General features: G+C 38.5%; 4 protein-coding genes across 4 annotated transcripts in view; 3 read left to right on the forward strand and 1 right to left on the reverse strand.

Annotated features, from left to right (window-relative positions):
- The window catches only part of LOC135708320 (uncharacterized), a 501,509-nt gene that overhangs the window by 182,580 nt on the left and 291,538 nt on the right, over positions 1-27,391 (forward strand). The gene's annotated exons all lie outside the window — the stretch shown is intronic.
- On the reverse strand, positions 1,699-2,895 carry LOC135708258 (uncharacterized). Its single transcript, XM_065230263.1, has one exon. The coding sequence runs from the start codon at positions 2,726-2,728 to the stop codon at positions 1,715-1,717; it is 1,014 nt and encodes a 337-aa protein (XP_065086335.1). The 5' UTR covers positions 2,729-2,895; the 3' UTR covers positions 1,699-1,714.
- Positions 11,389-20,507, forward strand: P58IPK (dnaJ homolog subfamily C member P58IPK). Its single transcript, XM_065230374.1, has 3 exons — positions 11,389-11,694; positions 11,991-12,104; positions 18,747-20,507. Exons 1-3 carry the CDS (start codon positions 11,601-11,603, stop codon positions 20,027-20,029), a joined length of 1,491 nt encoding a protein of 496 aa, XP_065086446.1. The 5' UTR covers positions 11,389-11,600; the 3' UTR covers positions 20,030-20,507.
- On the forward strand, positions 23,664-24,988 carry RpL35A (ribosomal protein L35A). Its single transcript, XM_065230273.1, has 3 exons — positions 23,664-23,754; positions 24,296-24,812; positions 24,890-24,988. The coding sequence occupies exons 2-3, from the start codon at positions 24,306-24,308 to the stop codon at positions 24,911-24,913; spliced, it is 531 nt and encodes a 176-aa protein (XP_065086345.1). The 5' UTR covers positions 23,664-23,754; positions 24,296-24,305; the 3' UTR covers positions 24,914-24,988.

A 27,391-nucleotide genomic window follows, 5' to 3' on the forward strand; every position in this document is an offset into this window, starting at 1 on the left:
ATTACTAGGCTTCATCAAAGATTTCAACATTTTCCATAACTCTTTGCTGTTGTTTTGATGCTGATCAGTTAAGTTAACGATTAGCCTTGGAAATAATCGACGCATAATGGGAATGTAAGGAAAGTTTCGAGTCTAACACGACACCAAGATCCGTCACTTGATCCACTCTGCTAAGAACAGTATCATCGATGTGGTATTCATAAATTATCGGGTCTTTGAACCGATAGAACGTCATCACATGACATTTCGCGACGCTGATGACAAGCTTGTTCGAGCGGCACCAGTGAACGAATATGGTACGAGTATGGTAAGCAACCTTTGCAGGAGAAAGCAGTCCTCGATGCAGTATACCACCACATAGATTTTTAGATCATTAGCATATACGAGCTTGCACTTGTGGCCAAGGGTAGATGCAGGGTCATTGAAAAATAACACAAACAGTAACGGTCCCAAATTACTTCCTTGCCGGACGTGCTAGCAAATGGCGATGAAACATAAGATCCGTGTTTAACGTTAACGTTTACCAGTTAAGTACGATGACAACCACGACACCAATCGATTTGAAGCTCCCAATCACGATAGCTTGCAGAGCACCTATGTGAAATTCAGATGCTATCTAAATCATAAAATCTGGATAATTGTCTTGGTAGATTTTTCTTATTCCCAACTTTTTCCTGGTGAAATTAAAATTCCTACTTTTCCCGATTTTCTGGTTAACTTGCTACCCTATAAACAATTAAAGTTCATCTGCAAAGTAATTTATTTATACAAAATTCGGAGTACGTGAAATCCTCTGATATACGTAAACATCGTTAGAGTTGGTAGAACTTTATCGGACAACACATAGGGTAAATGATGGCTTCGGCAGCCATCGACTGTTTTCGGCAACCACAATTTAAACGTTAATTTCGATGTATTTTCTCACTAAAACACTTCGCTGAATGTATTTAAACGATTCCTTAGTTTTTCAGCTTCAATCCTAATACATTTTTACGACTGAGCAAACCTGTTATGCCAGGTGTTTCTGCAAAAGAAACATAAGCACATCAAAATACGGCTGATTTCGAGTTGCCGATAATAGAACAGCTGGTTTACACGCAGTTTAAACGAAAAGGTTGCCGAAGTAAAAGAGGCTGCCGACAATAGTCACACTCACCTGAGAAGTTTGTAGCGCTTTAAAAACGTTTTCAAACCGTTTTGGACAGTTTTGTTGATTGGAATGGATAGAATAGCTAGCAGCAGATGAATGTAAGCAAACAGACACATCATATGTGTGCGTGACACTGAGAAAATGCTAATAGAAGTGCGGAAGCTGCTTAGATTGACGAGAATACGTAAATTCCCCTAGCTAAGCTACCTGTTTCCATCAACTCGGAAGGCTCGCAAGTTGTTGCGGTCTGTTTCGAGCCATGTGCCGCGACGAGGATACGATCCCGTGGATACAGATTTTTAGATTTCAGATTGAGATTTCTTTCAGTAATTTATTCAAGTTAAAGGTTTTTGGCGCTATTATACAATCCTGGTTTGAACTATTAGCCCTAAATTTAGTCTGAAATAAGCTTCACCGAATGAGATGATTTTTATTTTTTTTATCAAGTTCTTCTGACTAATGGAAAACAAGGTGAAATTAACCTAAAGTTAATATTCATTTTATCTCTGACAAACTTTTCATTTTAAACAGACACGCTTATAACAATTTGTACTTTAACAGTAACTAAAGCTTACACTTATTTGTACTTCTTAAATTTGCATAACATCGCAAAGAATATGGCCTACTAAATTCGTCTTTCTCGGGTTTCACGATTACCTTCCTGCTAGCCCTCGCAGTTGGCGGATGATACGTTCGCAGCCCTTTGAGCGGATGAAATTTAATTGCTTTCTCGTGAGCCTGTTGATGCTCCTGCATACGTTGGCCATCATCGAAACGTATCCTACAGTATGGGCACAGGAACTGTTCGTTACGCAGCAACATTCCGGAATGTTTTTCCTTTACCAGACGGGGATGCCGCATCTCATGCCTCAGCTGAAGGTATTCATATTCGAAACACTCCGTGCAAAATCGACACTCGTATCGGTCTTGTTTGCTAGTGTGTGTTTGCCGTGAATGAAGTAGTACGTTATCTGATGTTTCGCCGCAACTCAGACATATGCGCTCGCTGATTTCGGATTTTAGAGACTCGAGGAAACTGCAAAACTGAGGACATGTTTTAATAAGTAGCCGTGCTCTTTTTAAACTTTTAAATGCTTCAAATAAATTTATCTTCAACATCTGTATGCTGGCTAGAGTTTCCTCGTTTAAATCCTGGCCGAGTTGAAATTTGAACAGGCATACCAAATGATACTGTTCTACAAACACCATATCGAAAATGTCGTTTATAGGTTTCTTACAGTGTTCACACAGAGTAAAGTTGATTAAGTTTTTAAGCTTTGTCTGCAGGTTCGACTCGAAAAATTTCCGAAGCCAGGACAACAGAGATCCAAATTGTTGGTCATGCGAATGACGTTCTTCGATCCACGCCTCATCTCCATCACCGGTCAGATCCACCACAACGTTAGATTCAATCACCTCACAGTCATCATCACTGCAGCGCTCTTTTACACCTTCCGAATACTGTAGCGTTGATGAAATCTCCGAGGCAATCTTCTCTTCCGCAAACTTATCGTCCGAGGCAAAATCCTTTGAAATACTTTCACCGTCATCCACATCTTCAAACAGTCGAACTTCCATGCCCGGTTACTTGCGGCTCCATATGAGCAACGTGTTGTGATGCTGTTGATGTGCTAATTGATGCGTTTGAAGGGATATTTGAATCTATTTACATTGTTTTGCGACTAAATAAATTTGACAACTCCTATTACGAACGCAGTAGATAAACAACTACCCATACACATCCTACTAGCAGAATAAGCGTATCCTCGTGTTTGTAGGTCACCTCCGTGTAAATGTATGTTCACCTGAGAACTCCAAAATTGCTGCCGACGTGATTCGTTCTGCATATATCTTGGCAAATAGCAATCGTTATTCCGCATTATCTACTATGGTGATGGCGATTGACCATATCATATTGGTACAATTTAAGAAATCTACTTAGAAATCTGCATTTGATCACGCAAGTGATATCTACTAACAATGTTATTGTACGGAAAAGATATTGTGTTATTATTAATATACCTGTCACAACTTAAATAATCCCTTGTCATGGTACCTAGAAAACATTAGAGCACCAGCGGTTTTTTTTTCGTTTAATAAAAAAAAAATAACAAAAAAGTTATCGTAAAGTGGCACAGTGTCATGTACCTAAGTCCTTATTTTGCTCATTTTTAGTAATTCTAAAATAGTTTATAATGTAGTGTATGTGAAAAATATAAATAAAGAAAACATAACAATATACCTACTAGAACATTTTGACAAAATGAGCGAAGTTCGGCGATACGAGAAATTATGGCTCGTCACGGTACAATTTTTCATTAAATTTGGATGCATGGTGATCAGTACTGCTGCTATAATTGTACCTAAAACGAGATATTAAATTGATCTGATACGAAACCCCTTCTCAGAAAGAGAGGGTTAAGCATGCAATACACAATTTTTATTTTCATTTTCATGCATGAAATACACAGTTTTAGGTGAAATATAGTAATATTTGCATCTTTTTAATAGTTGTTACAGTTGTTCAACTTAAGTAAATATTAAAATGAACCTATGATTAATTGATAAAACCGTTTTAATAAGCTTTTAACCTCTATGAACACTTGCTGAAAAAATATGAACACTGTCAAACGGCATACATTAAATCAGATTAAATCCATTTGTACATTGCGCCTAGAGTTAGTTTGTTAGATGCATATTGGTTTGCCTCTATAGCCATATGGCCTACGCACAAGGCATCCGTTCGTGATACATTGCGCTGGCAATTAAATCAATTGTCTAATGCAGCGGATACAGTTGTATGACAAACTATGAGCATGAGCATTATTTACATAACAAATTATGCGTACTATACGATAACTATACTACTGTGACCATGGATAAGCATGAGATTTATTATTCAAATAGTGCTCATGCTCATAGTTTGTCACATTTTCTACAAATTTTACTCACTGATGCCATGTGTTAACTGTATTTCGTGATAAAGTAAAAGGCTAGTGATACACTCGGTTGCTAAACAACGACTCTTATTCATGATACATTCGGTTCTTGTTCGTATCATCGCATTCGTATCAATTTTGCGTTAAACGTATAATGAACACTACAATCCTCCATTCCTAATAGTTAAAACATTCCTATTTTTATAGACTTATTTACTAAAGTTGAACTCAAATACATGGCTAATTTCATTGAAAACTCTGCAGCACGCGTCTAATGGATTATGCTGGCCGTAGTTGGTTCGGTGACTAGGAATCAGTGTTGCCAGGCCATTCTTTAAAAATCTGGACCAGTCTAAATATGAATTCTGGATAAATCTGGAATGCTCCAAAAATCATGTTTTTAATATAATGCAACTGAAATCAAAGTGATGTGCCAATCTCCCGTAAAAATCGGTCAGGATGATCATCTGGAATTTATTCAAAGTCTACCAGAATGTTTATGAAATCCATGTTTAAAAAAGTATATAAAGCCAACTTGTTGGCATTGCTAAAATCATCCAAAAGTTAAGAAAATTATTGACACAGTGTTCCCAAAAAGTTTAAATATCCATTACGCAGCATTTCAAAATTGATTTAAATTAATAAAATACCGCAGAAAATATTTTTAGAATTCTAAAGCAGCAAAGAGTCAAGCAACTTTGATGGGATGATTTTTTTACACTAATAGTCGATTTAGTCCTTACTATTTGATGCAGTACCAGAATATGTCTTAAAGATTTTATTAGTTCTGTATAATTCTAATATTACTCTGAGATTGATCAGATTTCCATTTTCATTCTTGACATCATTCAACTCACAACACTCAGTAGACCAGTAGGCAATTTTATTTCAAACTAAAATTCTTCTGGCTGAAGTGAGAATCAAAGCCTAACATCGTGGTACTCACGCACAGTTTACCTAAACTACGGGTTACTCCACATGACCATTACAAATAATGTTATGTCAAAGAATAATATTATTATATAACTAAAATTCAGACTTTCGTCTGAAAGCGTCATTTTTGAAGTCTCAGGATCTTGACATTTCATTTCATTTTCATTTTCATTTTATGATGTACAAGGGGGTCAGGGGCCATGTCACCGATGTGAATATTCACACCATCGATAATACATCAGGGAAGGGGAGAGGAGTGAACAACACAGCATATTTACCCATGGGGGTTAAAAAAGTTCTGCGAGGTACACTTATGGTGAACCAGCGGCTCAGGGATTGTAGAAAGGAAAAGGGTTGGGTAGGTTTAAAATGCAGAATTAGATGCCGTCCGATTGAATGCGCATGTTTAAACAACGTTGATCCAAGTACCTATCATATAAATTTGCATATAATCTAGTTATGATTATTGTCAATAATACTTACATTTCGATAAAGATGATGCTGCCTACTTTACCTGTTATGTGATACTTATCATCACAGAGTCCAATCTTGAATCGCAGACCAGGTCTACTAAGAAAACACTCGTTCCGAGAAGGGGTTTATGGTCTTCTTCTTCTTCTTCAGGTTCGCTCACCACCCGGAATGAAGGCTCGGTGTGGTTAGTAATATCAAACAGTGTTACATGCAAACGAAAAAGAGATGCAACCAGGATTAGTTTTTTAAAGTAATAGTTTCATCTGAATACCCAACTAACCATATCTCAGTGACATTGTACCACTCTGAACCCACACCTAAAGCTATTTTGTGATTATATGGTTACTTTGGTATTCACATGAAATGTTGTGCAAGTACCAGAAGTTCAACAACGCCCAACTATGGACAGCTCAATGTTAATACCATTTACTCTTTGAATCAGCTTACACCAACATGATAATCTACTAAGAAACATCTAAGAATGTATAGAGATAAAGTTCAAAAATACAGTTTTAACTGATGGTACTTTATAAACGTCAAACTGTCCAATATTGGACCCTGCCAACACACGGCGCCTGCACGGTAATGTGGGCCGTCAGAATGGTTCATCGGTTGCGAAGTGAAGTGCTTCTTAAACTGAAGCGATACATTTCTCAATGTTTCAACGTTATCCTAACGTAAACTTAATATTATCACCCATTGACGAGTGCACGGATGGATTCTTGGTTTGCGTGGGCGTACTTCGGTTCTCGTGAAAAGGACCTAGCAAATTATTTACAAAAGTTGATAGGCCCTTTTCAAATGTTACGCGAGCATTATTCATGTGTTCATTTTTAGTAAACAGGGCCCCGCTGTTGTGTCACTTTTTGTCGAGTGAGTGAACTCAAATCCATCCGTGCACTCGTCAATATGCCTGTCCACGCCCGAAACCCATCTACCACACAAAATCAAATAAAAATGTTTCTGTATGGCAACCCTAATAAAAAATAACCATAAACGAACGATAACCCAAACCATTGAACTATTCCACAAATGGTTTGGATGATACCCAGAACACGTCGTTAAGCAAATTAACCATACAATTTTTATTAGGGAAACAAGTCCAGACATAAACGAGAATATGGGTGTATATCTTCACTGTAACAACTACGGGTAATCATCGAAAATACTTGCATTTTACTCAGGCACTTTTGAGCAAACTGCAATCACTCTCTCATACTCGAAATGTGCCACGACCAAATTGGCACAACGACGCCCTATACGCTCTCTGACCAAAGCGCAGGAGAAGTCTCAGGATCTTGAAATGATTCTAAATTCTGGAATGTATATTTTTCCTGGGTCCCAGATCATGACATTTTTTGTTAGTCTGACTGTACTTCATTTACAGAGTTCAATTTTAATCATCCTAGAATTTCATCATACTACTACTACAATCATCTAGATTTCCCTAAACTAATCTTGATAATATCCAAACTTTTTCAGTAAAATTCTAAGAGTGCTTAGCATTATCTCTTGTAATTTCTTATAAATCGCTCTCTGATTCCATAATTCCTTCAAACTGGTAATAATTTCCAAGAATTGGCATAATTTTGTCTCAATTTTTCTCTATGAAACTTCCTTAGAATATTCTCAATAATTTCCTTGGTACGCTCTTCAGAATGACCATCACATTCTTCTCAGACTTATTCTTTGAACTGCTTTGTAGGTAAGATCAGAATTGTTTTGAAATCCTCTTCAGTATTTCCTAAGTACTCAAGTATTTCGCCAAAAAGGCCTTGAAAATCTCCCATAAATTGCAAGCTTTCTTAAAGTTTGAAAAAAATTAATCTCCATAGAAACATTGCACACAATTCCATTGAAATTATTCTCACGATTCGCATAAGAATTCTCTTAAGTTTCATCTTAAGAATTTTCTATAATTTCTCTTCCGAATTCTAACTATTTCCTTTCTTGACAAAATCTCTATTCAATTGTCATCAGAGTTTGCAAAGATAATTTATACCGTCTTCACTTCAATCAAAGGTTGCACAGACTGCATACTTACACTTCACTGTAAACTATTTTCAGACATAATTCATCAAAAACGTTTCTTCTTACATGGCGTTTTTCCCAGCTGGGTGGCATCCCTATCTTGTTTGCCTTGCCTTGAAAAGAGCTAACATCGCTGCGGGCCCGCGAGTCGTGGGCCCCACTGACAGCTCATAATTTGTAAACAAATAGAAGATTCATGCCAGAATTTCAAAAAAGGCGTGACTGACATTTTAGTTATTCTTAATATTTTTGCTTACATTTTGTGAAAAATAAACTTAGAACTCATAAAATATTGTTTTCTGATTTTCTACCACGAAGTCAACCATGAAAGGGAAAATAATTTCATTTGATAAAAATAAGACTATGCAGTCACGCCATTTTTGCAGTTCACACTTGAATTGTGACGTTTCAGATGTTGGTTTCAATAACATGGCGGCATATCACCCAGCTGGTTTTTCCAACTTTCAACTCTGTGATGCATCTGGTTGTTACGCCTTGCACCAGAACTACAAGTTATATAGTTTTAATATGCCAAACGTTTTGATTCAGTAGTGTAGTATCTAGTCACGCCCGATTCATTTGAAATGCATCCGATTGATAGTTCACTTGTAAACAACGAACAAAAAGAAGACCAAAAAAATCTCCGGGCGTAATTCTAGACAAACATTTGAAAAGGGCGTAATTCCAAAATGACCATATCGAGAAAATCGCTTCTGAATTTTGTTGACCTAAAAATTAATCCTATTTCACGACTTTCCATTTTCTGGTTGATTTTATAAGCTTGACATATAGTTAATAGTGTAATCTATCATCGTGCATCACTAAAAACTCAAAAAAAGTTTTATTTGTCGTGAAATTGAGAAGAAAACATCATACGCCCTGATAATTTCATACATGTTGTTACCCCCCAGATCTTCCACCCTTTGAACTGCCAACACTGGTGATACGCCGTGGAAGTACACCCTCGGGATTGTTTGTTTGTTGTTCTTCGTTCACAAATTTTGTGAGAGTGGAATTACGCCCGGAGATTTTTTGGTCTTCTTTTTGTTCGTTGTTTACACGTGAACTATCAATCGGATCAGCGCTGCCATTTATACAGATTTATCTGTATTATACAGATTTTTTAATCTTAATACAGACCCGATACAGAATACAGATTTATAACAGATTTTTTAATTACAATACAGATTTATACAGATTTTTATAAAATGATGCATATGGAGCTGGTAGTAAACGATTTGAGATTGTATGGGGATTTACAGTATTAATTGAATAGTTCCAAAATAAGCATGTATGTTAAATACAAGAAAAGTGCCCGAGCACATTAAAATGGTACAAATACAAGTACTCGTAAACATTTTACTTGCATTGAAAATGTATTTCGTAAGAAATTGCGGATTTTCTGATATTCTCCATACTACAAAAATGATTTTACCAGCACTGGCGGGGCGACATCTCTCGACTTTTCGGTGTAACTACCACACAAATGATGTAATTAATTGTATTCATCTATATTAAAAATATCAAATAGTAATGAACTCGTGCACTTTTTTGCATTTAAAACTGCTTATCAGGAAGATAATGAATAGAAACTAAAATCTCCATACATTTTCAAACGGCTTCATATCACTCTTATAAATAAGTACGGACGATATCACAAATGGCGCAATTATATCCCGTATGGTTAGTACGATAGCCCGAATAGGTGGTTAAGCACTTTTTATGGTTATTTTGTATGCACTGTATTTGTAAAACAACAAAACATGATTAATTAAGAAAAAAATCGTCAATACAGAAAATACAGATTTTTTAATAGAGTGGATACAGATTTTTTATAAAACCACCTGGCAGCTCTGCCTACTAGTCTTATAGTACGTTCAGACTACAGAGTTATAACATGTTATAGCGCTATCTTGATGGTGGTTTCTGTGTTGCAATTATTTGACAACCGTTATAACATGTTATAACTCTCCAGTCTGGACAGCGTTTTAGAGTTACCTCTATGGTACTTCCACGGCGTATCACCAGTGTTGGCAGTTCAAAGGGTGGAAGATCTGGGGGGTAATAACAACAATCAATACGAAACTAACGATTTTAAATTGGCTCACCACTTTAGTAGCCTATTGGTACCAAGCAAACGATTAACGTACCCTATTCTAGTTGAAATTCTATTACTACACTATGTTTGTTTTGATTCGCTATGAAAGTTTGACAGATAACATCAGGGGTGTGTGGATTCATGCAGAACATGCAGGGGTGAGTGAAATAGCTTGGGACTGCTTGGGACCGTTGTTCTGGTACTAAGTGAGCCAAAAATAATAATGATTTTCTTCGGGACCCAGTGGTCTTAGAGTTACCTCTATGGTAATAACATGTATGAAATTATCGCGGCGTATGATGTTTTCTTCTCAATTTCACGACAAAGAAAACTTTTTTTGAGTTTTTAGTGATGCACGATGATAGATTACACTATTAACTATATGTCAAGCTTATGGAATCATCCAGAAAATGGAAAGTCGTGAAATAGGATTAATTGTTAGGGTCATCAAAATTCAGAAGCGATTTGCTCGATATGGTCATTTTGGAATTACGCCCTTTTCAAATGTTAGTCTAGAACTTTCCATCTGTCAAATTTTAACCAAAAGTTAAAATAATCCACCAAATGGTTCAGAGCCTAAGTTGAAAACACGCGAAAGCTAATATGCGATAAGCAATAAGTTTGGAAAGCGAAGAAAAAAAAAGGCATGTGTGTGTACAGTGTGCGCTCCCAAACCCTCAAGATAAGCCCCCTTATTCTGCGAGTCACGTGACTCTCTGTCACCGGTGAGGTGACTCTCCATGTAAATCAAATGGAGACTCACCTCACACGAGGTGACTATTGTCACCTCACCGGTGAGAGAGAGTCACGTGACTCGCAAAATAGGGGGGAAGGCCTCCCTAGAGATTCACCTTACATTTTGCTGTTCATAAGGAATAAGTGCGCCGTAGACACCAACAATATGTACCGTAAAGCCGTAGTTTTATAAGCGTTAGCACACAACTTATAAATGAAAATTGTTTTACAATGTGCAATAATGAAATGTCATTAAAAGAACACGGCGAATGAGAACAACCCAAATTTGAGTTTAGTTCACTCATAATCGCCAAAAGTGCATAACCGAATTTGAGAAAAGTAAAGATTGGATTCACTCAGTTTATTGGTACAACTCCGAGACTGAATAAAATTTTCGTCAATTTCCTCATTTTTCGGCAGATTTTTTAGGTTTTCCACAAGAAACCATGAGATAAATTTAACTCATCGCTGCGTTCCTGCACTTTTGGCGATTATGAGTGAACTAAACTCAAATTTGAGTCGTTCTCATTCGCCGTGAAGTAAATACATATCCCCAAAAAAAAAAAAAAAAAAAATCGGTACTTACCGGGTACATGATGGCTTTCTCACTTTTTAACGATGTGATCTGTTCACTTTATTCTTTCAAACAACTTCATTAATTAGATGGCACACCGAAACACAAACATTTAAGCCTTTTAATTGACAGATTCTGATAGACTTTATGTTTGATAGGCTTTGATTTTATTATTTCGTTAGTAAACAAAATTCTTCATATTGCGCACGTAAAATTTCTCTCACTTCCGACCAACCGACCGAACATTTTTTGAATATCTAATCTACTACCTCTCTCGTGACACTGTTCCCAAACCCTTAACTTCAATGCGCATTTGCTTCATCCGTCGTCCCATGCAGCAGAATGTGTCAGTGAAACGTCAACCATCCGACCAATCAGCATCGACCACATCCAAGCGGCTGTCAAAACTGCTCGAATGATCCGCTATCTGCATTCTGAATATCTCTCCCCAAAACACGTCAGTCGTTCAAAAACTATCGCCAATTGGACAAAATCATCACAAAAAGCAACGGAGACGGACAGAAATTGGTTAACTCTTGGGTGATAGCAATAGGTTCCAGTGAAAATATGAACGTTTAGTATTCGGATGTCCATCGGGAGAAAAAAAGTGTGTGCTTTAATAGTTTGTGTGTGTGAAAATCAAGGAAAAGATCCAATCACGGAAGGATGCTGTCAAACATCTACGAAATGTCGCAACTTAGCGATAGTCGAAGGCTGACCACGGTGCTGATGTTTCTATTATTAGAACTGTTTTTCGACCGTAAGTCCTGTTAAAGTAATTAAGAATCAGATTATGCCACCGAAGTGCGATGAAGCCAAACGAGAGTTTTGGGACTGCATTTGGATTGGGTAAAAAAAAAAGAGCGATAATATATTTTGCCTTCGTCTTCGATCCCCGCAATCGGCTACGAACATCACAGACAACTAAACACTGACGTGTCCCAAATACAGTCTTAGCGCAGTGCGGCACGCAGACCCGTTTGAGAGACATTGTCAACATTCAGAACTTAGACAATTGAGCGGGTGTTTAAAAGTTTTTCAAATGTTCAATTTCAGGTGCCGATTCGGCTGCATCACAAGCAGAGATCAATCGTCATCTAGAAATGGGAAGAGATCTGCTCACAAAAGGACAGCTGTCGGATGCGCTTACGCACTATCATGCCGCTGTTGGTAAGTCCGAAAAGATAAAAAAAAAATAGAATCATTGATGGTGCTCCAACTCCGGTACCTACGCTATTTGTTTTCACTATGAATTGACCGCTACGATATGTTCTTAATAATTTTAATCGCTAGAATAATTATAATCAAGTATCTACCATATGAATACGCGAGGCAGAAGGAAGTTTGGAAGACTTCCATAGAGATTCTCTAAAGTTCCCTGAAGTCTTCAGCATTCTCTAAGATAATCTATACTACCGGTAAACGCATTGTAAATGTAGGGTTGCGGCCATTTGTTTACTAAAAAAAATGTTTTTCGATATTATGAAATAATTAACTGTTATGATATTTTCCACTTGCTTAAGTAACGTCCACTGGGTGAAAGTTACTCTAATGAAGGAAAAAAAGAAGAGATCGTAATGTGTTGGACACATGAAATCTGACAATTTCGCTATCAGAGAATCATAATTTGATGATCAATGAATATTCACTCTTAATGTAGAGTGAATATTCACCGATTATAAGATTGCTAATTGTGAAATTGTGACTCTCTAAATGCGAAATCGACAGGTATTGTGTGTAAAACACATAGATTACAACCATAGATACTATAGAGTCCATAGATAAGCGGAGGCGAAGTAGAATGAAGCCAAACGAGCATGACGTCATCATGGTGCTTTTAACGAAGGAAGCATTATAATATTATGAGCAAAATTATTATTTATTTGCATTACGTTATAATTTTTATCTCGAGTGATAAATTAAGTGATTAAATTAAAAATCGAAAGGATGCATCAGTAGACTGATGCAAAATTTGAAATTTTCGCTCCAAAATTAAACCCTATTTTGTGAGAAACTGACTTGGCACAAACCATTTGAATTTTATATGGGAATTACTATAGAGAAACCATAATTTCGGTTCATATTTATTTCAAAATTCACCAGTTCACTGTACTTTAGAAAATGATAGCTGAGCTTGTTGAAAATTTTCTCAGCTACAACTTAGTTGAAGACCACTTTTCGATCAAATGTAAGGAACAACAAAATATTAATGATTCAAGTCACTGATGTCTTATGATTATGCTCCATCGACTGTTCAGCAGGCAACATTGGTGTTTATGGCACGTAGAATAGAGGACAAAAATCATGGCTACTATGTCACACTGCAGAATACAGTGTTGCCCACAATACAGTTGCTTAAGGCCTAAACGCAATGTGGGCGGAAGCGGAACGGAAACGGAAAGTTTGACAGTTGTCACTAATGACATCAAGCTGCCTAACCGAAGTCGATTTGATTCTAACTTGCTTTCAATCCGACAAGTAGGCTTACTCTGATCGGGCTTTTCCGTTGCCGCTGCCGTTCCGCTTCCGCTGCCATTGCGCTTGGGCCTTTAATCTTGCCATAAGATTATCAATGTCTTAAACAATTAATAACTATTTAATTTGACGTTTGGCTGAAAAACGATTTTCTGCAAAGTTGTAGCTGATAAAAATTCCCATAAGAATAGCAATAGAATTTTTTAACAGTACAATATGTAAAAGGCTAGAAGACAATGAACAAAAAGTTTTGTTTTCCCATAGTAATTTCCATATAAACTTGAAATGGTTTGTGCCAAGTCAGTTTCTTATCAAATGAATTTAAACTTTCGGAGGCTAGTCAGGACCCGATTTGAAACCGTTTGAACACTGTGGAGCGAAAATTTCAAATTTTGCATCAGTCTAATGCATCACCATACCAGACAATCTTACGCTGCAAATACGGTGCTGCCCGGTTGTATGGAAGTCTGCTGGTAGACCACAAAACGTTTTCCACACTCCACATTCCGATTTATTTCGCGGAAACGGAATATTTCCATCCTGGATGGTTGCTTGCTTTTGCTTTAACTTGACCCTATGTCAACTTCGTATTCTTCTGCACATTCCAACTTATTGCTTTTCGTATATTAGCTTATTTCGTGCTCTCAACTTAGTGTTCTAGATGCACCTCCACAGTTATTAATTGAGAGCTTTCGATGCCTGTACAATCATACTTCTATGCCCAGGGAAGTCGAGAAATTTTCCAACCCGAAAAATTCCTAGACCGGACCGGGAATCGAACCCAGCCACCTTCAGCATGATCTTGGTTTGTAGCTGCACCATTACCGACTGAGCTAAGGGAGGCCCTATGTCAAATTCCTATCAAATTCCTTAATTTCCTTGTTGAGGCCCCACTCGACATTTCATTCATTCCTCAAGACTGGTTACCAACCAATAATGTTTAGTTCAGTGATTCTCAAACTGTTGTCGAATGTGACCTCCTGAGTATGAGAAACTTCATTAGCTCGTGACCCACTAATATTAAATAAAGATGTTGTAAGGTCAATATGACCTTAAAATCTCCAAAATTGCATTCAAATGAAAAAAAAAAACTTGAGTCTGCATAATGGTATGAAGCTCAAAACCGAAAAAAAAAAATCTAGGGCCAATGTGCCAAATGTATACAATGACTATAAATGATGATTTCGAACGAATCAAAACCCATCCACGCAACACCAAATATTGCGTCACAAGCTTTAGGCCGTTCGCAATGCTGTTGTAGTTTATGGGGGTTATTCCGAGAGTCGAAGTGACTTTTGTCACTAGTGAAGTGAGAAAGGTCACGTCGTGGTGACGTGCCTCTCTGTGCAAATCAAATGGAGAGTCACGTCACCACGATGTGACTTTTCTCACTTCACTAGTGATAAAAGTCACTTCGACTCTCGGAATGACCCCCTATATAACCTGTTTCACTAGAACAGAAACGCATCCCTCACAATGCAGAGTTGCAGTTTCATTATTCGAGCACTTTTTTGCACCAGATTTGCAACTGTTCGACTATTCGGTTTTATTTCTGAGTGGGTTTGAAACACGAATGGAATTCTGTTTTAAATTTATTTGGATGTATTTATTGATGCTTCTCGTAAATGTTCAAAGAACTTGGTGGAGAAGATTCAATAGAAATATGGAAATTTTACAGAAATGTTGGGAAGTTCTGAGAAGTTTGAGAATATTGAAGTGAGTGGCATTTCATAAAAGATCGGTAGTAGTTCTGAGAATTTCATAGTATATTATAGAACTTCATGAAAATCCATGGTTCTTCAAAGAATTTCATGAAAGCGCTTGCGTCTTTTACATCAAGAAAATATTCTCTCATATGATACCAGTCTGCTCAGTAATTATTCCAATGATCTGCAGGTGTTCTAAGATCTCCATGAAGTCCTTTAGATATTCTTTCAAGACTTCGGATTGATAAGGTATCATTCTGAAAAAATCCAAATATCCAACAATCTAAATCACATCTCCTCTCCATATGATACAAGGCAGCTTATAAATTATTCCATGTGTTTTAAGATGTCTATAAAGTCCTCTGGATACTTTTTAAAGAATTCTATTCTGATGAAGATCTCAACCTATTTAACAATTCATCTCATGATACCAGGTGTCTCAGAAAATATTCCAAAGGCCTTCAGGTGATTTTCTCAGGATGTTCTCCTATCTTCAGGTTGATTTTGTATAACTCTGAAGATCTTCAACTGTTCAAAAATTTAATTCACGTCTCTCAGATATTCACCCACGATACCAAGTTTCTCAGCAATTGTTTCAAAGACCAGCAATCTCTATAAATAATGAAGTGCAGTTTTAGAGCAAATTGTAAACAAACTCGGTCGCTACCTTTTAAAGTAGTTTTGATTGTTTCTTCTTCTTCTTCATTTTTATATATGGGTGTTGGATTTTAGTGTTCGTGAAATTGCGCATGGAGATCTCTATACAAAAATCCAACATGACTGAATCATAAATTTGACACATTAGAACACCTATATGTAGTCACCTTGGGCTCACCCACGCAAATCAACATCATGATCGGGTAGGGAAAAACGGTTGTTCCAGACCTTGTATGATTGACATCGGGGAAAGACTTGCACTACCCGATGGTTATGTTCGTTTGCGTGAGCGTACCTTGAATTCCTAGAAATCATCGAGTGAAGCCATTGGTTACAAAAGCTGTTACGCCCTAATGACATATCTATCTATAAAAGTCATCAGATCCTGTTTTCTCGAGGTTCTAGAAGATTTTTTTTTAATATTGACCCACGGCAAACTTCGAGTGGTGTGTGGAAATGTAATTTTAAACTGCTCGAATGATGTGACCTATTAATCATATTTCCGGATGGATTTGAGATTTGGGCGTAATTGCATTTGTAAACAAACACGTCAATTGCCGATTTCTCTTGAATAAAAGCTCAATCTCATAAGCAAAATATACCAAATGACAAAGGAATCATTCCTCTACCTCATAGTGTTATTAGTTTTCGAGACAGAGCGTTTATTCGCGAGAAATCGGCGATTGGCGTGTTTGTTTACAAATGCAATTATGCCCAAATCTCAAATCACTCCGGATTTCCAAGCAGTTTTGGAATAACACGGCCAATGAGATCGACCCAAATTTGAGTTTAGTTGACTCTTAAATTGCAAAAAAGTGCAGGAGGTCAGCGATGAGTAAATTTGCCTCATGCTTTCTTGTGGAAAACCACAAAAATCTGCCGGAAAATGAGGAAAATTGACGAGAATTTTACTCAGTCTACAATGGACTGATTTTTTTTTTCCTTGATTTGTTTTCCGTGCTGAGCACCAATGCTACCGACGCCACGGAGCCAGCTCCCACACCTGGACCCTACCTATGGATCCATCAACTCATGAACCGGGGACCAACGGCTTTACTTCTCTTCCGAACGAAGGCGTGATCAGCGATGCTATGCCTCAGAACATCCCCGCGGCGCCGACTGGGATTGAGCCCAGGCCTGCTGGGGTGAAAGGTAATCACGCTAACCACTACACCACCGGCGCCGCTAGGGACTGAGATAATCCAATCTTTACTTTTCACAAATTTGGGGTTTTGTTTTATCCTGGAAAACACTGGAAAAACATGAGGCAAATTTACCATCACTGAGTTCCTGCACTTTTTGCGATTTATGTGTAAAATGAACTCAAATTTGGGGTAATCTCATTGACCATGTGCCAGCGATTTTAAGAAAATGAAAGTTCAAGTTTCTATAGAAGCAAAAATATCAAAATATTGATCCACGGCAAAGTTCGAGTATAGTCGCTATATTCATAGTCTGGCGCAAGGTGGCTACATATAGGTGTTCTAATGTGTCAAATTCATGATTCAGCAATGTTGGATTTTTGTATGGGACAGCGACCGCGTTTGTTTACAATTTGCTTTAAAACCGCACTTTCCCCCCCGCGACCTCCTCGCCTATATAGTGACAAAGCTGTACCACCATTTATATACCCACCTGGCGGATAGAATTTCGGGAACCAATTAGGCTGTCAAAAAGCGGAACCCATCGAGCAAATCATGACCAACAACTGAAAAGAGCACATCAGCTATTGCGAACAAAACTTCGGAAACCCTTTTCTCGTGACTCAAGGCTCGCCTACGCAAACTAACGCCATCTTTGGGTTGAGGAGAGTTTCCCCTATCCGATGATACTGGTAATTTGCGTTCGATTGGTGAGGAAAGAATAATCATCGTTTTGTTTATAACAGTTGATAGTGCCTTTTCAATTGTTTGTCTACAATATATTGAATTGGTTCCGCTTTTTGATAGATCGAAATTCTATCCGCCAGATTATGAATATAGCGACTATAAGTTCGAGTGGTAGGAAACGTCATTTTAAACTGCTCGAATCAGTGATCCATTGGTTGAACCAAAACTGATACCATTGCACACATGGTACATGGCACAACTGGCTCGCTAACCCTGTTCATGACCATGTGAGTCAAATATTTTCATTTGCTGTTAGTTCAACGCTTATCAATAGTTTCGCTTTACATGGCCTTACGAAGATCATCCTGCGTCCTGATGAATCTTCCAGCGCCAATCGTTTTCCAAGATAATTGTACACTAGATTTCCGACAAGATTACTATGCTGAAATTAGTTCTGCTATCTCCTGGTGGCCGTTAGTATCAGCTGGGTGTTGACGATGCCGTTCAATATTTCAATCAAATGATTTGGGACATCATGCTGTATTTGTGCCTATTGCTCGCCGTGGTCCGATGGTCACTTGCCTTTACTGAAATGGTACAGGACAAAAGCGCTGCGAGGATACTGTCGGAATCGTTCTTACATTATAAAAACAGGAGTTCAATCACACAAGTAATGACTATAGGGAATTCAACATCATATCGACGATATGTATTCCGTACGCAGTCATCGTATATCAATATCATGCACCCAGGGTGAAATTGCTGAATCATGACAACTACTAATGGGAAATTTCTAATCAAAAAGGCAATGAACTTGCTTCAGTTTCATTTGCTTATCAGGCCCACTAATCATGAAATACGGCTGTTTTTCATACACTGAACTCTAAGCTTTGTTGCAACTAGAAAAAGAAGCTAGAAGAAAGCTTTCTATTAGAACACTCAGACTCTTGTTGAAATTTGATTTTCAGTAATACAACCTTTGCGCCACTCCATGCTGTTTATTGTACATATATCATAACTATGCTAGAAATCATTCCACTCACCATCCACGGAAATAACCCTTATCGCTTCGGCGATAGTAATAAACCAATTGCATTCAATTTTCTAATTGCACGTTTATTGCTCTCATTCGTTATCTTCCCCAGAGGGTGACCCGAACAACTATCTGACGTACTTCAAACGTGGCACGGTATACCTGGCTTTGGGTAAAGCTAAATTCGCCATCAACGATTTCTCCCGGGTGTTGGAGTTGAAGCCGGACTTCATGGCGGCCCGCGCCCAACGTGGTCAAGTGTACTTGAAAATGGGCGATTTCGACAACGCAGAAATAGACCTGATGAACGTGCTGCGAATGGATCCGCACAACCACGAAGTCAACTTCCAGTACGCTAGGATCGATCCCGCACGGGAGCAATGGGTTCTCTGTTTGGATGTTATTTCACGAGGTGACTATACAACGGCCATAGCCCTGTTGACACAGTTGCTGGAAATCTGTCCTTGGTCTGTGGAAATCCGGGAAGCCCGAGCTCAGTCCTATATTCGAATCGGAGACCGCCTGGCCGCCGTCAGTGACTTCCGGTCGGTGAATCGGTTATCTCATGATAGTACCGAAGGCTACTACACCCTGTCGAAGATTCTCTACGACTTGGGCGATTCAGGGACGGCTCTGAAAGAGATTCGCGAATGCTTAAAGCTAGATCCTGAGCACAAAGACTGTTTTCCATTGTATAAGAAAATCAAGAAGGTGGACAAGGTTTACGTAGATGCTCAGCAAGCCTTAGAAGAACAGCGGTACGCTGATTGCACACAACAGGCCGAAAAAATCATCAAGCTGGAACCGAACGTTCCAATGATTGTCTACAACGGCAAACAATTGCTCTGCTCCTGTTTGGTCAAAGATGAACAGTTCACAGCCGCCGTTGGCAGATGCCGGGAGGCACTGGACATCTATCAGGATCCAGAAGTCATGTGTGATCGTGCAGAAGCTCTCATCGGCGCAGAAATGTACGACGATGCCATCCACCAGTATCGCGAGGCACTGGAAGTAAACGATGGCTTCCAGCGCGCAAAGGAAGGTATCGAACGAGCTCAGAGGCTACAGAAGCAATCGGAACGAAGGGATTACTATAAAATCCTTAACGTGAAACGATCCGCTGATGACAAGGAAATCAAGAAAGCTTACCGAAAAGCTGCCCAAAAGTGGCATCCGGACAACTTCCAGGGCGATGAAAAGAAGGTTGCAGAGAAGAAGTTCATCGATATTGCCGCCGCAAAGGAAGTGCTCACCGATCCGGAAAAGAGGCGACAATTCGATGCCGGTGAAGATCCGCTAGATCCGGAAGCCAACCGCAACGGTTTCGGTGGGGGAAATCCGTTCCATCACTTCCAGCACGGGTCACCGTTCCAGTTCAAGTTCCACTTCACGTAGAGTACATCATAGGATTATTTTTTTTTTCGGCGCCCCAGGATGGGTGAGTTGTTCTCTAGATCCCCCTTCCTACATTATTCCCCAACTGTCCACCTGTTGATGCCGTGTAGTGCCAGCTTTAATTTATTGTCCTTATTAATTTTTTTTATTCGTAAAGTGAACGAAATTTCATTATTTTTTTTCATCAGTATAATGAGCACAGTCGAATTTAGCAAGCAATGGTCGTTTTTGTTTTTAACTGTGGAGAAGTATGAGAAACTCTACAAAAATCAACAGAAAAGCAAAGTGATGTGAGAAAATGTGAAAAGATACGGAGGAAACGTGATTTGATTCAGGGCCACATACTCAAAATTGCTAGTTTCCTTATTTTTTCACCTTTTCCAAACGATTAATTTAAAGAACTGATTAAGAGAGTAAAATAAAAAAAAAACCTAGTGTAAATAAACGCTTGATCACAACTAATGATTAGTAAAATGAAGTTGTATAGAATCTTAATTTATTTTTTTCTAATATCCGAAAATCCTGTCTCTATTTTTTTTTAACCGAATCGATATTTTTTAACAATTATTTTTTATTCAACAATGTTTATATCAGTGGTTCTCAAACATTCGTCGATTGCGAGCCACCAATTATTAAGACGTAGGTATTTATATTATAAAGTCACTATATTAATGGTCTTGTGGAGACAATTGCGAGAGCCAATATAGTGCAGGACTGTTTCTTGTAAGATCAATGTGGTGGAAGTATTGCGATTCATTGGATCCATTTCCAACGCGTTTCTGAATGCTATTTTTAAGTTTTTTTTTTACGATGAACATCCTACCTTCCGTAAAAAAATGGTCAACATTGATATTGATACTACAATTCAGTGCCAACATTTCAAAGGGGCGTAATTGCATTTGTAAACAATGGCTTTAGCCGTCGATTTCTCGCGAATAAAAGCTCACTCATGAAAAATAATGACACCAGCAGGTAGAGGAATGTTTCCTCTACCAGCTAGCATTGTAATTTTGGAGAGGTAAGATGTCATTCGCGAGAAATTGACGGCTAAAGTCATTTTTTACAAAAGCAATTACGCCCCTTTGAAATGTTGGCACTGAATTGTTTGAATTGAAAAAAGTGAAAACCTACCTAACTACGAGTATAACTTAACCTAACGTGCTAGATCACGTATGATCTGATGATTTCAGTACCAACATTTCAAAGGGGCGTAATTGCTTTTGTAAACAATGGCTTGAGCTATCGATTTCTCGCAAATAAAAGCCCAACCCTTCAAATTAACAATGCTAGCTGGTAAAGGAAACATTCATCTACCTGCTGGTGTCTTTAATCTTGATGAGTATACTTTTATTCGCGAGAAATCGATGGCTAAAGTCATTCTGGATCAACAATAGAAAAGGGCCCATCAGCATTTGTAAACAAACCGTTCCAAAGCCAATTAATCACAAATCGAAGGCTGCCCACACAAACCAACACCATCATCGTGTAGGTGGAAGTTTCCCCTATCCGATGATGGTGTTGGTTTGCGTGGGTGGCCTTCGCTTTGTGAGTAATGGGCTTAGGAACGGTTTGTTTACAAATGCTGATGGGCCCTTTTCTATTGTTCATCCAGCATTGTTTACAAATGCAATTACGCCCTTTTGAAATGTTGACACTGATTTGATCTCAGACAGGTGTCTCTGAACCTTTCCAGGATGAATACTCTCCGTTCTTCTAATGTCTGAATTCCAGCCTGGCGGTGGATCTCAGAAGTTCTAGTCCGCGGGGGACTGTTTAGGACCATCCGAAGGATCTTGTTCTGGATCCTTTGGAGTTTAAGGTGATTGCATTTGGCGCAACTCTCCCAGATTGGCATCTCGTATTCTATTACGGGAAGGATGATTTTTTGTTTGTAGACAGCACACGGCGAATGAGAACGACCCAAATTTGAATTTAGTTCACTCATAATCGCCAAAAGTGAAGGAACTCAGCGATGAGTAAATTTGTCTCATGTTTTCCCAGGATTTTCCAGGAAAAAAATCACGAATTTGAGAAAAGTAAAGATTGGATTCACTCAGTCTATTGGTACTACCACAAACGAAGTGACAGACGGAGCGGCTCAAAAACTTTGGAGACTCTCCTGCTATTGCAATTTTTCAGTGTACCACATGGCAACACCACTACTACTGGATTGTACCATAGAGGTAACTCTAAGACCACTGGGTCCCGAAGAAAATCATTATTATTTTTGGCTCACTCAGTACCAGAACAACGGTCCCAAGCAATCCCAAGCTATTTCACTCACCCCTGCATGTTCTGCATGAATCCACACACCCCTGATGTTATCTGTCAAACTTTCATAGCGGATCAAAACAAACATAGTGTAGTAATAGAATTTCAACTAGAATAGGGTACGTTAATCGTTTGCTTGGGACCAATGGTTCGAGTGGTAGTAAACGTCATTTTAAGTACTCGAATAAAGTGGTTAATTAACTACTTCATTCGAGCACTTAAAATGACGTTTACTACCACTCGAACTTTTAAATAAAACATTATTTTGAGATTTTTTCTTCTAGAACCTCGAGAAAAGTAGCCAACATTTGTGCGTTTCATAAAAAAATAAAAATTAGTTGGTCCAGTTTTGTGAAATCCCTGGTAGAAAGTCACGCCAAAACTGCTTGACAAAGTGGTCAATTGTTTTGATCAAGTCATTTAATTTCGTTACAAATTTATAGCTAATAAAAAAAATCTGCACATGTTCGTCACTGACAGCATTGTCACTGACAATTGACATGGTTTGCCTTGACCATGACTGTTAGCTAAAATGAGTGGCTAAAGCAGAATTTTAAATATCGCCGTGTCGAGATTTTGCAGCACTGCTATAGATCAGTGCACGGTCCCTAACCTCACTTTTTGCTCCCTATCATTTTGCTTCTGAGTAAAAGAGATACCAACGAATGGGAGCCAAAACAAACCACCCAAAACTGTCAAAACTTACGGGTAAGAGAAGAGTGCGGCAAATCTTCGTGAACTGATCAATACACGAGGGGGGCGACACATCTAAATCTCAAGTCTAGATGCTCAACAAATCTCACACTAGCGAATCAATCTTCGAAAAATCTTCTTTCATTCTCGCATCTACTTGCATCGCGCATCATCTTTTTGCAGGAAATCTTCAGAATCGTCATCAATCTTCTTTCTATCTACTCAGCGTGCGCGCAGCTAGCCACAGCAAAACACAATCTTTTCTGCATCGTAGATAGAGTCGTCCCCCTCGTCAATACACTAAATTAAAAAAAATCCTTCATTTTTGATCGGGCCATCTGGTGCCAATGACGTTTATATAAGGTCTGGGCCAAAGGGCTTATTGATGTTAGTGAAATGTGCAAATGTTTAGTGGTGTTCGTATTTTATTGCAATGTTTATCTTTTTACACGAAACAGCTGTTGGCAGTGACGTATTTCTATCTGTTCGGAGATGTTCAGCAATGTTTACAACATTTTTGCTTCTAACACCAGCAAGCTGCCTGTTGGCCCAGACCTTATATAAATGTCATTGATCTGGTGCTTGGCTTTTTCAATGCCCTTGCAGCATATTTGAACGCGTTGTATAAATTGCAGTACTAGATCGCTGCTGACAGCTTCTCGCAACGGAAGTGACTGAAACAGATATGGAATCTGACAGTTCGAACCTTTTCTCTCTCTTTTTCCGGCATCGTGTATGCTAGTAGACACATTTCATCCGAGGTACTGCGAAAAATTTTGCGTAAATTTAGTGAAATATAGCAATTTTATGCAAAAAAATATCTTTGGAAACAATCGAAAGTTGTAGCAAGTGAAGTGCGATAAAAAATTCTGTAAAAATGCTTCAAAATCGTGAGAAATAGAGTGCAACTTAGATTGTTGATAGTGCCGATCGTCGTTCTATGGGTTGAGAGACGAAGCAAAATCTGTCGAACTGTCAAACTGTGTTGTTTTCTTAAAGAAAACGATGTGAATTCGTGTTTTTAGTGCAATCACTAAATTTATGCTATTAATTTACGGTCTCATAAGTGCTTCAAAACCTTGTGCTGTTTTATTTGTTAATTACCCTTGCTAAATAGCAGATTCCTGCTTTGTTGACATTCAACTGGATGTCTGGCATAACCTCGAAACATGGATCGCTCCATCACCGTCCTCGTCCACTTGCTCACTATTTTGAACCATTCTGGAATTTTGGATCTTACACTCGCTTCGTTCACGTTAACGTTGAACCGATCTCAGTGCAACTATTTTCCTTTACTTCCAGCTAGACTACAATGGCCGATACAGCAAAGAAGCCAGCCGTCAAGAAGGTCGGTAAGGCCGCCAAGGCGGCCGCCGTTGCCGCTCCTGCCCCAGCTGGCCCCAAGGGTGTGAAAAAGTCGCAAACCAAGGCAGCCATTCTGGCCCGTACCCACAAGCCCAAGGGACAACGCACCGCCAAGGCTGCTCTGCCCTACCAAAAGAAGAGCTACGGCCGTCTATGGGCCAAGTCCGTCTTCACCGGATATAAGCGTGGCCTGCGTAACCAGCACGAGAACCATGCTATCCTGAAGGTTGAGGGATGCCGTAACCGTAAGAATGCCCTGTTCTACATCGGCAAACGGTGCGTGTATGTGTACCGTGGCAAGGCGAAGCTCAACGCACCAGGAGCCGCCGAGAAGAAGTCCAACATCCGCGCTATCTGGGGAAAGATCACCCGCTCGCACGGTAACAGCGGTAGCGTGAGGGCTCGCTTCACGACCAACCTGCCCGGACACGCCATGGGACATCGCATCCGTATCGTAAGTTGAAGCTTGTAATATAGATGTTTTTATTTTGGGGTGAATCCTAAATCGTTTTTATTTTGTTTTCCTTTTAGATGCTGTACCCATCCAGAGTTTAAGCTTAAGTCGAACTTACTGTGTAAATTTGCAACAAAAAATACAAGAAGTGAGGGGATAATCCTAACGAAAATCTAGCTTTATATCCGTGTTGACTTGTGATTGATCGATAATCAAAGTAGAGAAATCCAAATAGTAGGTATCTTGACTGTGCATTTGAAAAGATTTCCAGGTAAGTATTAGATGTTCTGAGATCTTTTCAATAGATATAGCTCAAGAACCAAGTTCAGAACAGTGCGTTTTGAATCAATTGTGAAATAGTTTACTATACGAAGGAAAATTATTATTTTAAAAGTAAAAGGTAAGACTTAAGGTAAATTTTGACAGTGTTTTTTAATAAGGGCTAAATGCTATGCTCAGAGACTGCAGAGTTCCAATATTTAATAATAATTGTAATAACTTATTACAAAAAAAAATTCAAGGAGCCTTATGCCACCAGTATGAATATAGCATAAACGGCTTATTATGTAAATCTCACGTAAAGCAAGTCTGTTCATGGAAGCCAACAATTTCATCGGAACTAGATGCAGTTGGTTAGCTGGGACGAGTTTTCATTCTCAGAGAAATTTTCGATAAAGGTTTTGGTTCCGTTTGCTACTTCTTCACTTGAGCTTGAGCAACATTAGAGACACATAATTCCATATGCTAAACGGCCAGTGTTCACTGGGCGAGTCACCGAGAAAACAAATCTAAATAACAATTTTCACTATTTTTTGTAATATCTTCGGAAATTTTTAAATGGATTTCTGATATTTTTATCTTGTTGACAAAGATATTAATTCCTTTTCTTTTGATTGAATTGGTTAAGTCATATGGCGGTTGGTTTGATTGGTATTTTAATTTTCATCTAGTTGGTAGACGTGCAAGTTAAAACTGATTGATCTCTTCTTACATATTTTTCACTGAAAGCTTTTTTTTTACAATATCTAGTAGAATGCTACATAGTCGCATTTTCAATTGCACTTCTGGAAGAGTACTGGCACACTGGTACTGCACGCCCATATTAGTGTCAAAACTGTATCACCATGTATACCCACCATGATAAAAACATTAGAAGACGGATAAATAGAATGCAAAAGTGTCGAGTTTATTTTCACTGTAGTGCTCGAAGAGGATCTCTTGCAAAAGAGATTTTCACGTAGGGTTGGTGCTATATGGCTATATGTAAGAGCGTGCTCAGTGTTGGAAAGTTCATTTTCAAAAAAAAAGATCTTTCGCAGTTCTCCAGAGAATCATTTTGCTGAAGAAATAGCTATGCGAAAATCGCGAAAGAAATGAGAATAAAAGTTCCCGAATGAGATGTGCAAACAGTTCAGTAAACGATTCCGAAAGAAAATTTCGATTTCGCTCTCTCATGGCGGTAAGCTCCAACTCGGATTAACTTTTAATATCGTCCCTAATTTTTCAATAGCGACCAAAAATATACATAAGTACCGTCCCAATGACGCGTTTATCTAGGTAAAATGGATAAATAGCAGATTTTTAGCGATGGGCCCAATCTTAGATCCATAGGTCAACATTAGAGCCATTTCCCCTATATCATGTTTCGTCGCGGAGTAGAATGAAATTATCTTCACGGCGAATGAGAACGACCCAAATTTGAGTTTAGTTCACTCATAATCGCCAAAAGTGCAGGAACTCAGCGATGAGTAAATTTGTCTCATGGTTTCCTGTGGAAAACCTAAAAAATCTCCCGGAAAATGATTAAATTGACGAAAATTTTATTCAGTCTCGGAGTAGTACCAATAGACTGAGTGCATCCAATCTTTACTTTTCTCAAATTCGGGAAATTTTCCCTGCAAAATCCTGGGAAAACATGAGACAAATTTCATTAATCGCTGAGTTCCTGCACTTTTGGCGATTATGAGTGAACTAAACTCAAATTTGAGTCGTTCTCATTCGCCGTGTTGCTTAATATCTGCCATCTGCTAAAGTTTTCTTATTCTAGATTAGGTGTTATGCTTTATGCATGATGATATTTAGGTTGCATACATGTTGGAGCTACCCGTGCCTTATAATTGGTGGAAGTATACATTTAGGATGTATTTAATACACATTTGTATAAGCTTTTCACTTTCTGTAACTCTAGTTTTACGTTACGCGTAATAGAGTCGGTGTATAATGAGTCACGCCAAGAGTGAAGTCAAGTCTATACCTAATGACCTGTCAAACCGGCTACCTGTCGTGCAAAGTAAACAAACATTACGATGCTATGAAAGGTTCACGAAAGGTATTGTCTGTTGCAGTGGTGACTGGATTTTGAGTCGCACTTTGATGGTACGCTGACGAAAAACAACGAACTTTTTGGTTATTTCACGCCTAGAACGCTATTGAGTTTAACACATTTGGAAACAAAAAAGGTGTACCATTTGAATTTAAACACGTCTCATGTTCAATCTAATTCATACTTGGAAAACCATATAATTGTTCACAAATAAGTAATTTAGAATTGTTTGGAAAATTGCAAATAATTTGCAAAA

This window comes from Ochlerotatus camptorhynchus, unplaced genomic scaffold (genome assembly GCF_037179485.1).
Source record: "Ochlerotatus camptorhynchus isolate MF236.1 unplaced genomic scaffold, CSIRO-AGI_Acam_v1.1 ptg000027l, whole genome shotgun sequence".
Taxonomy (NCBI): domain Eukaryota; kingdom Metazoa; phylum Arthropoda; class Insecta; order Diptera; family Culicidae; genus Ochlerotatus; species Ochlerotatus camptorhynchus.

What these genes read in the sequence shown, in the direction of transcription:
- LOC135708258 (XM_065230263.1), bottom strand. Translation starts at nt 2,728, where the DNA reads ATGGAAGTTCGACTGTTTGAAGATGTGGATGACGGTGAAAGTATTTCA.
- RpL35A (XM_065230273.1), top strand. Translation starts at nt 24,306, where the DNA reads ATGGCCGATACAGCAAAGAAGCCAGCCGTCAAGAAGGTCGGTAAGGCC. An exon ending in TGGGACATCGCATCCGTATC is followed by an intron (nt 24,813 to 24,889) that starts GTAAGTTGAAGC and finishes TTTTCCTTTTAG; the next exon opens with ATGCTGTACCCATCCAGAGT.
- P58IPK (XM_065230374.1), top strand. Translation starts at nt 11,601, where the DNA reads ATGCTGTCAAACATCTACGAAATGTCGCAACTTAGCGATAGTCGAAGG. An exon ending in ATTAGAACTGTTTTTCGACC is followed by an intron (nt 11,695 to 11,990) that starts GTAAGTCCTGTT and finishes GTTCAATTTCAG; the next exon opens with GTGCCGATTCGGCTGCATCA. An exon ending in GCACTATCATGCCGCTGTTG is followed by an intron (nt 12,105 to 18,746) that starts GTAAGTCCGAAA and finishes TATCTTCCCCAG; the next exon opens with AGGGTGACCCGAACAACTAT.